Genomic DNA, 12343 nt, shown 5'->3' with positions numbered 1-12343 from the left:
TTGTGTTTCAACTGGCTTGGCTGCCAAAATAGTCACAACCTCCACATGTGATTCAACAGTGACGTCAGGACCTCTCACGTTTTGATTGGATGGGTGCGGCTCAGTTTAAATACCCTCCAGCCGAGCCCCTTAGCTTCGACAGCAACAGCGCAAGAGCGGCTGAAGGCTCCAAGCAGCTGCTGGGACTCTGGACACCTGTTGCTACAGAGGAGGCACAAGGTGGGAAGATCAATAACAGAAATACAAGAAACAGGAAGAAAGTGATTTTGTGCAGCTGCCGTTTAGTTTTTGCTTTACTTTTAAAGTTGCTAGTCCTACATAGTAACGTCATATTCATTTAAACTTGCTACAATCTTTTAGGTTCTTTTCTCTGGTATGCCAAGACCTGATGTACAAAAATATTTTTAACATATAAAAAAAGCTTAGACAAATGATGTTCTGTAATTTGTATCTAGTGAATTTCCTCATTTAATATTTTTTTAATTTGCTATTTTTTTTAATCTCATGAATAAAATGCTCAGTTTTAATTAAATTCTGGTCTAAATTCTAATAACTGACCTAAAACTGTTACTGTTATTTGTGTCAGTGCATGTGACCCCTGGATTTACTCATGTGTGAAACCAACAGGCATCGCTCTGTTTTGTCAATAATATGTGTTTATTTGTGCCCACACTGTTTTGAAGTGCCGAGTTAACTTACGCACATCCCAGAGCTGCAGAGTGAAATTTAATCCAAACATATTGACAGGTTCATACTTACTACTGGCAAGATGTAAATTATGTCAAAGGTAAATGGGGGAAAGGTGACAACTTCAGTACTACATGTCTCTCAGATTATTTAGATGAAACCTAATATAGGCTACATATCTTTTAAAAAGTGTCTCTTTGGAAGGAAACTACTTTCCAAATGAAGTAATACCTTTTGTACTTTTAGAGCTCATGCCCATGGCCTACTTGTAATAGATAGGGGATGAAGGGCTAAGGAAACACAGCAGGGGGCATGAGGCTATTTGTGGACATACTCATATATAGAAAGATGATGAGTGATGGAAAAGTAGAGAGAGAATGAGAAACATAAGCCTTGTTAATGTCAATTACGTAGGATTGAAAGATTAAACTCCAAATGTAGCCAACATCTGACAGCTTCTCAGTCTAATAGGGTCCTAGAAACTACCCTCAACAAACTCAAAACAGATTCTCACAAAGTATAATGTGAATTAGTTTATCTGATAAGATTATAACTGATTTTGTTATCCGTGTCACATTGTTGTGCACTACAAACTGCAAAGTTATTTGAATACTGATTTTATTAACATGTGGACAACTGGAGGGAAAAACCAGTAAAATCATATTTTAATGTAAGCTTTTCAAGTCATGCAAAGTTGTTACCTTAACAAAAATTTAAACATCACATATCATAAAATCTTTACACAAACACAAGAATCAAAATTTAAACTCAACATAACCACAACAATGATATTAACACTGCTAAATAAAGGGTTTGGAGGTTAACATTAATAATTCCACTAGTTTCTAGGAAAGAAAGTTGTGCATATACAGTGCAGTTAAAAACCTTTATTTAAATTATTATTATTTTCATAATAAGAGGAAAACCTCTTTAGGAGGAGGTGAATTTATTTACTGCACCAAGCCGCAGCCCTGTTAACACGATTTTTGTTCTTTCTTTTTAGAAGTCCATCACCTGGCTAGGTCTTTCCTCCTTTTGTAAAATCTCCACAGCTGTTAAAGGCGCTCAGTCATGTCATCTGCAGTGCTGTTCAATATGCTGCGTTGTGGTCGCTCCACAATCGCCAGACAAACCTTCCTCTCCGTACGATCCCAACCAGAAACCTCCACAGCCTCTGGACAGGTGAATCTGTGACTTGCATGTGATTTTCTGTTTCAAAATGAATAATTAAAAAAACAAACAAACAAACAAACAAATTTAAAAAAAAATCATGTAATCCTACTTTCTGAAGATTAGAACAGAATTTAATTAATTGTTCAGATTAGGTTTTGGGGTTTTGGTTTTTTTTTTTTGCTTGTTTGTTTGTTTTTTGCATGATTACAAATCCAGAGTTTTCTATTTACTATTACACTTCAATCTCATTGCAAACACCAGAAATGTGATTGAATATTTTGTCAATGACAGGGATAGTGTTAACAAACAGATCATCTTTTGTCATTAGATATAAATGTTATGACTATTTTGGAAAATGAATTAGTTGCTGATGAGTAAAATAACCATGTATCATCTTCTTTGAAACGACAAAATTCTCACAATCTTATAATAAGAAAAATAAATCCCTGATCCGATTTCACACAAACAAGCTAGAAATTGAGTCTAACCTTGTCCTGGATGATCGTCCTGTAGATGGGTGGGGCATTGTTCGGGATGGTGGGCGTGCGGCGGGGAAGTGGATCAGTCGGATTGGACGGTGACATCAGCGTCCGTCCAGTGACCTGGGACTCATTTGGTATTTGGGACAACAGGATAGAAGAACCAATACTACTGCCCTCCAGTATCAGATATGGAAGACTCATTCCACAGGTAGGAAAGAGCAGTAGATGGATAAAAGAATAAATAAACACATCCATCAGCCACTTTATCAGGTACAGCTGCAAATGCAAGTATTTCTCAGTCAGACACATGGCAGGCTAAAGGCTTTAGGCTGAAGTTCAAACTGATGCTAACATTTCAGTATGAACCAAAATCTCTGAGAAAAGTTTCCACCACCTTGTTTAATCTAAGCCATGAAAAACTGAAGTAGATCTGAAGACAAACTGCAGTTTAGATGGGTACTAGCACCGTGTACCTACTAAAGTAAAGCACGGATATGTAGAGCATAAGTTAAATGGATATACTGAGAAATGCACAAATAGTTAAGCATTGAAGTCTACAATTACTGTTTTCAGTAGCTATGTTAAGGGCATGGTTACAGGTTCAAAAAGATTTTAACCTAAAATGTTACTATCTTTCATTAATAGAATATTAATAAATATTCCCCTCTGATAATTTGAATTATTTTGTTAAATACCTTTAAACTTTTTCTTTTGTGTCCTTTTTTGACTGATGGTATTTTGTGTTTTGTTTTGTTTTTTAAATTTATTTTACATTTTTTAGGTATCTGTAATTACAATAAAAATAGACATTCAAATGCTGACAATGACAAACTGGGAGTTGCAGTTTGATTAAATTATTGATAGGATGCATTTGATGTCTTCAACGCAATCTCGCACCATGACAAACAAAGTGAGACCATAAAGCTACTTTTAGAAGACTTAAAAAAAAAAACGCTTAAGTTTTCAAAATGGCTGATGATTGATTTTATTTTGCTGAAGATGACTGAATAGGAGGAACAAGAAATAAATAAGGAAGCTGTTCAATTGCTTTTTTTATTTGATAATTTGATGGGGAAAATTGTGAACGCATGGGTGGAACACATGAAACAAATAGCTAATCAGTCAGTTCAGTCAACTGACCAAAGCATGTCGTTCTCCACCTCAGGTCAGTCTGTCTCGTGTCGGCAGCACGTCTGTTCTGGGTCTTAGGAAACAGAACGAGGACCGTCTCCGCATCGGCCGTATCCACGACAACCTGCTGTACTTCGCTGTGTTCGACGGCCATGGCGGCCCGCATGCTGCTGACTACTGCTACACCTTCATGGAGAAATTTATCAGGTTAAACATAATCCCTCTAAATATGAGAACATAAACAATTGAATACTGGGAAAGTTGTGTAGTCATTAATGACTGCACTTCACAAAAACAGACAAACAAACAAAGCAACTGAATTTTTTTGGTGCAGAGATGCTTTGGAAGAGGACGATGATCTGGAGAAAGTTTTAAAGAAAGCCTTTTTAGATGCTGACAAGGCTCTACACACACATCTCAGCTACTTCAACAATGGTGAGACACAAGCCATTTCTCTAAAGCCGTAAAGATTAAAGAGCTGAAGGCCATAATGGTAAAAAGTGATTCACGTTTTGAGTTTGTCAGGCCATATTAGCAGGCACAGTTTGACTTGTTTTACTTGTAAAAATCTTTGAGCTATAGGAAGTTACACAATATTTTAATACCAACTATGCCCTGTAGTTTCTAAGATATAAAAGGAAAAACTAAATAGAGAACTGTGACTTTATTGATAAAGAGGGAATCACAGTGATTTAAAAAAAAAAAGGTAAGTATTGGACGACTGAATTTTAATTGTGATGCTCTGAAAGTAATAAATGAATAGTTCGTGATTGTTATTCATTGAGAATAATAATGATTCCCTTTGGGAAAAATAGTTAAAGTTATAGCATAGTGGATAAATCTGGAGACTACATGGTGCAACTGTAAATTTACTTGGGCCACAAATAAACCTAAACCCATAACTGGTTTAAATTTGGATCCCTCCTTCAAGGTTGTCTTCTTCTGCGACCAGGAACACGTCCCTCATTTTTATATTTCCTGGCTTCTGCACCGTGAACTTGTGTGAAGCCCTGTGCACATATAAAGAGATTTAGTGACTGATGGTTGGTCACTAGTGGACTTTCCAGGCTCCAGTTGCATAGGTAACCATATCTGCACCATTTTCTCATATGTCATGTCTTCATTAGCAGCATCCCTTACTCTTGTTAGTAGCTGCTTTAATTGAATCACAATGTCTCAAGTTTAAGTTTTACATGGTACCTGCACATTGTGACTACAAATCACTGAATTTCATTGACATGCTAGTCATGCTAGTCTTTGCCTGTGTGGAAACACTTGAGGATGAAATTCAGAGTGTGCTGGAATGCGCTGAATGTGACTCACAGCGTACTCAAAAAACTTTTGAGCCCCACCAACATAATGTTTACTCACCACTTGCCCTATTTGCCAGTTTTGTCTCCATTTAGCTATAAGATGCTGTGACACAGTGCACAAGTGCAAGTAATCAGAACTGATCTAAAAGTAGCTGGAAACAGTCCAGAGGTGCACAAGAAGATGATCTTGAAGTGTATTTTTAATGTTTTGATCACAACTTCTATCTTAAGTTGATAGAAAATCATTTTAATTTTTACAATTTTGACACTTGTGTAGATAATAATGCAATGCGTTATAATTTATATATGTATAAATAACCAAAACAAAAAGCGCATAAAGAAAAAACTTAAGTTTAGTACTTTCTGTAAGGCATTTTGGACTTTATAATATATCAATCAAAAATTTTTGCATTTATTCCTCTCCAGCTTCCTTCCTGACAGCTGGCACCACTGCAACGGTTGCTTTGCTACGTGACGGCGTGGAGCTGGTGGTCGGTAGCGTTGGTGACAGTCGGGCAATGTTGTGCAGGAATGGAAAAGCCAACAAGCTCACCACAGACCACACACCTGACTGCGAGGACGAGAGACACCGGTACATGGTCCCCACTACTACCATAAATGTTATCCCTTTGGTTAATGATACTTTTTCTACAGCTACTAGTACAGTGCTTCTACAATTACTGTGGGCACTATTAGAGGCAATCAAATGACACTGTTCTTGCTACCATAAAATTATAATATAAATCAACACAAAAAGCAAATTAATAATTAAAGTAATGTTGACCTGTTGCTTATTATAATTACATTTTAATAACATGCAGGAATATTTGAGGGGGGTTCAATCAAAACCACTTACAGTCCAAAGTGATTTGTACAGATGAAAGAGTGCAAAAGGGTTCAGGTTTCCCAAAAGCAGCTGGTCAAATCACTGTGTATAAATACACCCTGCAGCATGTTGGCGTGCCTACAGCTGGCACAGAGTTGGTGCTCCAGGGCATCCCTGCAGAAATTAGATCTGGTTCATCCAGTACTTGAAATGAGATGTGCAGGGACAGATGTTTGGATTTACCTTCAGCTAAAAGCTGCCGGAATTATGTAACAGCAGACCAAGTCTTGTGTGACTTGAACTTTATCCAACACTAGTTAACGCTTTGGTGTCTGGTTTCTCATTCTGTAAAATGCAGAAAGATAAAGTTTTTAAAGACCTTAATTGTTCCAATTGTTACTATTTCGGAGCCACTTGGGGCAGTTCTTTGTTGCTCATAATTGGCATATAACTCAAAAAAAAAGTAGGCTGAGCCACAAAAATAGCTTTTACTGTAAATATTTAGTATACACCTTGTGATATGTAAATATTATTTCAGCACATGGACTTTCAGAATAGAAAAGGTCATCCTGGGTGTGCATTTGTGTTCAGGATCCAGACGTTTGGTGGTTACGTGACGTGGAACAGTGTGGGTCAGGCTAATGTTAATGGGAGGCTGGCAATGACACGTAGCATCGGAGACTTCCACCTCAAAGCTAGCGGCGTCATCGCAGAGCCAGACACCCAACGACTGACCGTAAGTTTTCCTGCTATTTCCTTAGACCTCTGACCTTCAAGTCAGTTAAATAGTTTTCAAAATACCAACTTTAGACTTCATAACAGGACTGGTGATGTCACAGTGGTTACATCCATATTTTATAGGGTATTTCATCAGGTGTAACGGTACTTTCTACGGCTGAAATGATGGAAAACTCACCTGACTTTTCCTGCAGGTCCAACATGCCAACGACTCGTTCCTGGCTTTGACCACAGATGGTATCAACTTCCTGCTGAGTGATCAAGAGATCTGTGACATCATCAACCAGTGCCAAGACCCCACTGAGGCTGCTGATGTCATCGCTCAGCAGGTTCGTCATTGTTATTTCATTCAGTTTACATAAATGAGAAAAAGGAAAGGAGTGAAAATGTGAGGGTTTTTTTAATTGATATGGCTTCTCAGATTCACAAAATTGACAAGAAATACATTTGTAGGACCATTTGATGAACCTTTAGGTGACTTGGCAAAGGGAAGCTGTCAGTTTACTGGACAATCTACATTTCTGCCCTCACTAGCAGATTGAATAGGCTTCTTCCAAATGTTGTCTGGGCTAACATTAGAGGTAATTTTGTTTTAGAGGGAGCTGAGAGTAGAGTCACCACTCCTCCACATTGAAAGGAGCTAGTTGAGGTTGTTCAGGCACGCTTCATGGGTGGGGTGTGGCTGCCCTACCAGGAGGAGATCCCAGGGCAGATCAAGACACACCGGACAGATTATGTGTCTTTGTTCATTTTGAAACACACAGAAAAGCAGTAGTCTACAAAATACCTGCCATCCATTACTTCAAAAGTCCTAAAAAATGTCATATGATTAAGCTAGCTAACCTTAGCTGATGTAGCGCTCCATCCCTTTGTTTAAATATGATCACTTCAGGATATTAAGCATTAAAAATAGTATTATGACACAAATAGTCACCAATGCTGCTGACATAAATAATGTGATATATATATTTTTTAGGCGTTGCAATATGGCTCGGAGGACAATGCTACAATCATCATCATCCCATTGGGAGCCTGGGGGAGACCTCAGAGCTCCACCACAGTGTACAGCATGAGCAGGAACTTCGCTTCAAGTGGGAGATGGGCATAGACGGCACAAAGACATAATAACGTCACAAAGCTCTGGAATTAAGTTGAAGATGACTATAAGGATACAATAATCTTTTTAAATACTTAAAATGATCCAGAACCCCTATCAAATTTATTTGAAAATGTTAAGAATATGTTAGCACCAACTTTCCTTTGTTAGCGCCCAGCTGACTAGTCAGTATTTATACAGTGTATAATGATACATATATATATTTTGTACATACAGAGATTTGCTGTAGTGTTTGTATGTACATCATGTTTATAACGCTGTTTGATTTGTGTTTGGAAAAAACATTTTAAAATATAACACGTCAGGTTGAAGTGAAAAAATACACTACAAAATATCTGTAACTGGGTCACACCGAATCCTCACCCAGCTCCACATTCTCACCTCTGACCTTTGACCCATTGGCACAGAGTAAAGTTTGGTATTTTAAACTGAAACATCATGCTGTTGCTCTATTTTATTATCAGTGTCACTTTCTTACACAGACTTGTGTCAGTTTCGTTCACAGGTTTTGTGCTCATAATTGAATTTTAATGTTGGCTAAATTGTTCAATACAATGAATTAAAAATAAAGATATTTGAAAACAACTTTATGTTTTGTATTTATTTTCTCTACACTTTTTCCCCAAATTTATGTTTGCATTTTCTTTTTAAATACATTTTTGTTTTGTTATGAAAATGGGGGTCATTCAAAGTGTGTTATGAGGTCATCTATTGATGAGGTCAGAGTCTGACTCCTGTCACTTTTCTTTGCTAGAGAATTAAGATCCTGTGAAGAGTTGCATCAATACAATTTTTCCCAGTTCTGATTTGTTATTATTTGATACAGTTATTAAATGAAAAACCTGCATCCTTAAAGTTGTTCAGTGCTTCATGTGAAATTAACACTGTCATGGTCCTGGGTCTGTGTGTTTACATGTTTGGTCTTTTAATTTTGGTTTATTTGGTATTTTAACGTTTCTGTTATTTTGTGTTCCCTTTCTGTGTCCCTGGTTTGTCATGTTTTCATGTCTGTTTACGCCCAGTCCTAGCATCAAGTTCATGTGTTTGTGGTTTGTTACTTCCTGTTTTATTGTGGGGGGGGGTTGAGTTTATAAGCTACAGCACTAAAGCTGCCTATTTAACTTTACCCCTTTGTCTCTGGGTCCTGCTTTGTCTGCCACACAGCTGGACGTGACAAAAACACCGTCTAATGGCTCTGCCATATCTCATGGTGGGCTGCTGTTGTATGTATCAAAATCCAAATTCAATGTAATGCATGCATAAAAACAAAAACAATAATATACTAAATTGATTAAAATGTTAAATTACAGAATTTGAAAACAGGTTTTTAAAAATGTTTTTCGCTTTAAAGCTGTATTTCAATGATTTCTTTAATAAGTTCTATTGCATTTCACTGCAGATTACTTATTAGGGGTTTTTTTTCTTGTTTTTGGCAGGTTTGGTTTTCAGTATCGTGTAGGATCAGTGCAGCTAGTAACCGAAACGGTAATGTTAGCGTCAGCAAGCATAATCTAAAACTTCCCGGTTATAAGTAAAAAATCTGGGATTTGAATTTCTACTTTACAAGTAATTAAGCTTTACAAGAAATACTTATGTTTACTCTGTTAGTGACATATACGATCTGATGGTGTGCTGGTTGTTGTCTTCTTTGTATTTGTTTCTGTTACCACAAGCCTGAATACACACAACTGGCCTTTCTGATTATATTCATGTAGCATTGTGATTTCCCAACACACAGTGCTGTCATGGAAAGATTCTCCTGGATGGACTTTCCTCTCAGAATAGCAGCACAGGAATCTCCTGCCACCTTGTGGCTAATGAGGTGTTCCGGTGCCAGTGAGTAAATATAGAAACCATTGAGATTCCTCAAATTTCTTCACGTGGCCTCAACTTGACACTGACGTTCCAACCGCACACTTGCGCACAGAGAGAGTTTCATAAATACCCACAAACACAGTGACACACACACAAGAACTTGACCCAGAAAGACTTGTGATGGACGGCGCGTTTGCTGACCTTCAGAAAATGTTGTAATGTTAGTTCCTCTGTGAGTGAGTGCCTGTGTGTGTGCATGTGTTTCTGTGTGTGTTTGTACTTGTGAGAGAGGGCCAGTTAGAGATTTAGAAACCTGGCAGACCTTTAAAGTTTAAAGGTTGGTTTGAACTTGGATTTAACACTCAGGTTAGAATCAGAGGATTAGAAATGTGGAGTTCAGAACCAAGAGATAACAAATTATAATGCACTATTTTGCATATTTGTGGCAGGAATTCACAAATATATATTTGCAACAAGGGCCACCTGGCACTTTGATAACTTCTGTTGTGTCATTGGCAAAGGACCTTTGAAAAGGAAGTGGATGGGTGAGGAGAGGGGAGGTCTCCTTTGTGGGAATTTCAGGAGACCATTTATACACTCTGGATTTGTGGTCAGAGATTTGCTTAGTTTTTAGTATCAGATTATTTAGCATTATAGGTGTTCAATTTTAATGTGTGTTTTGGATTTTTTGGTGTATCTGCAAGTTTTTATGGTCAAGTTCATCAAGCCCTAGATCTACTCTGCGTGAGAAAATTGGTTGGTGTTGTAGATTTATTTGGTTGTTTCATTTTTACAATTATTTTTAAACAGTTTAATAAAATGAACTTTTTTATTACCTGTAACTTTTTTAAATTGATAACTTTGTTTATGTTTTGCATCGGTCTCTTCTGTTTTCGTTCGTGCCGCTTCCATGTGACACATGGCACTAATTCTAAGCAGTACTGAGAGCCGACTTGTTTTGCAGTGCTTGGCTCACGGGTGAATTGATTGCAGTGTTCCTAAAATAGGGTGTAACAATTTGCAATGCAGTGCCATTCGTTTTCACCTTTTGGTTTGATAGGTTGCAAGTTACAGCTTAGATATTCCTTGATTTTATAACTGATGCTGTCTGGGAATAAATGGGGAATTTTATGTGATTTATTGGCAAAATAAATATTAGTTATTGGTTTATTTGGGGTATTTTATCTTGGTGGGCTATACTACATATTATTTATACTTTTCTATGGCTTTAATTCATGGAACTCCCAATCCTAAAGCTCAGCCACCCTGTTACTTCTCCCACAGTGTTAAAATTGAGGGGTGTAGTAACTAGTTATGTCCAGTAGGGGAAGCTGCTGTAGTGCAACCCAGAGGAGAAACGCACAGACGAACTAAGCAGCTTGGAAAGAGAAGCAACTGGACTTTTAAGTTTCTTGAAGACGTTTCACCTTCCTGCATAAGTAATTTAAAGTCAAAATATATTTAAATCTAAAATATATTTAAATCTAAAGTAAAAGTACTTATTCATAATTCTATCCATTATTATCCATCATGATACATTTACTCATGCATACTTTAATGTTGCTGCTAAACTGTTTAATAGTAGCAATAGTACCACCTAACAGTGGTACCCTGCTAGTTGGCACCAGATGTACCAGTCAATTTACAAATTATTATTTTATCAATGTAAAACTGCATCTACCTGTTGGCCCTACGACCTGCTAGACAGGGCATTGACCCTGGCAATTGACAGAGTTGGAAAACTGTAAACAAGTGAGGTCAAAAGATGGTGGATAACAAACCAGTGTTGCAAAACAGTGCTGTTTCGCAACACTTTGATGTAACCAAAAAAAAAAAAAAAAGAGCTTCCTAGTCTTCGCCTGTGTTTCCCTCCATGTGATGCTGCTGCGTGGGCATATGTACACCTAAACTCTATTTGTCGGTAGTTTTATGTTTAATTTTAGTAATAATTCCAAATGGTTATGTGTCTTTCATTCAATCTTACTTCCCCTGTGTAATTATCCTTATTGCTTTCACCTGTGTCTTATTAAACTCCTATGTCTAATTCACTTGATTACTTTCATGTGTGTAAATAGTGCTCTCGTCTCCTTAGTCTTTTACTCAGTATCTGTGCTTTTGCTTTTCTTGTGCCGATCCATAGTTTTCAAGTGACATCAGAGCTGGGACACGCCGACCCCGAGGGCAAATATGTATGTTGTCCCTTGCCCTCCAGCCATCTTTTGAACATCTTGGATTTTAACGTCGCCAAAATGTCAGATAGCCACTGTGCTATCAGATGCACTAATCAATGTTTTGTGGCACTGGCGACGGGACTGAACTGAAAATGTGCCTTTTATTTATGGGCAGAACAAACACAAACAACAGCGCAGGAAGACACTGATTAAACGGACACAACCTAAATATAGAGGAAACGAGTATAAAGAACCTGTGAAACCTGGTGAAATGCAGACAATCCAGCAACAAACAGAGGAAGAGGAAGGGCTTAAAGCACATCTGGGAGTAATCACACACAGCAAGACAGGGAGACTGAGATGTGAAATACAGGGGAGACATAGAAACAAAATCTAAATCCTAGAAACAAAGATAAGATAAGATAACCTTTATTAGTCCCACATGTGGGAAATTTGTTTTGTCACAGCAGGAAGTGGACAGTGCAAAAGTTATAAAGCAAAATTAGAATACAATAAGAATAAAATACTGTACCCAACTGTACAGAATAGAATAAAATAAAATACTATATACAGTAGAATAAATAGAATAAAATATACAATAGGATAAAAATAGAATGGAAATGCTTTATACAACTGAGTAAAAATACAACTTTGTCAGAAAAGGAGTATTGCACTTAGTGTTATTGCACATGTGTGGATGTGTGTGTTTGATCAGTTAAAGTCTTTGTTGTGGAGTCTGACAGCAGTGGGGAGGAAAGACCTGTGAAATCTCTCCGTCCCACACCGTGGGAGCCACAGCCTGCCACTGAAGGAGCTGCTCAGTGCTGTCGGAGTCTCCTGCATGGGGTGGGAGATGTTGTCCAACAGGGATGACAGCTTAGCCGCCATTC

The 12343-nt window shown here is 37.6% G+C and overlaps 1 protein-coding gene across 1 annotated transcript; it reads left to right on the top strand.

The window, feature by feature from the left end:
• Nucleotides 1-68: 68 nt before the first annotated feature.
• On the top strand, nt 69-8052 carry LOC100700412 (protein phosphatase 1K, mitochondrial). The gene is made up of 9 exons (XM_005461201.4): nt 69-219; nt 1691-1869; nt 2374-2550; nt 3508-3680; nt 3808-3908; nt 5213-5378; nt 6204-6348; nt 6545-6679; nt 7327-8052. Exons 2-9 carry the CDS (start codon nt 1759-1761, stop codon nt 7456-7458), a joined length of 1140 nt encoding a protein of 379 aa, XP_005461258.1. The 5' UTR covers nt 69-219; nt 1691-1758; the 3' UTR covers nt 7459-8052.
• The last annotated feature ends 4291 nt before the right edge of the window (nt 8053-12343 follow it).

Source organism: Oreochromis niloticus, linkage group LG3, assembly GCF_001858045.2.
Source record: "Oreochromis niloticus isolate F11D_XX linkage group LG3, O_niloticus_UMD_NMBU, whole genome shotgun sequence".
NCBI classification, from domain to species: Eukaryota; Metazoa; Chordata; class Actinopteri; order Cichliformes; family Cichlidae; genus Oreochromis; species Oreochromis niloticus.
This window is presented reverse-complemented; position numbering and strand designations above follow the sequence as displayed.

Coding starts and splice junctions, on each gene's coding strand:
- LOC100700412 (XM_005461201.4), top strand. CDS start 1,759: ATGTCATCTGCAGTGCTGTTCAATATGCTGCGTTGTGGTCGCTCCACA. Junction 2,551..3,507: donor ATGGAAGACTCATTCCACAG/GTAGGAAAGAGC, acceptor TCTCCACCTCAG/GTCAGTCTGTCTCGTGTCGG. Junction 3,909..5,212: donor TCTCAGCTACTTCAACAATG/GTGAGACACAAG, acceptor ATTCCTCTCCAG/CTTCCTTCCTGACAGCTGGC.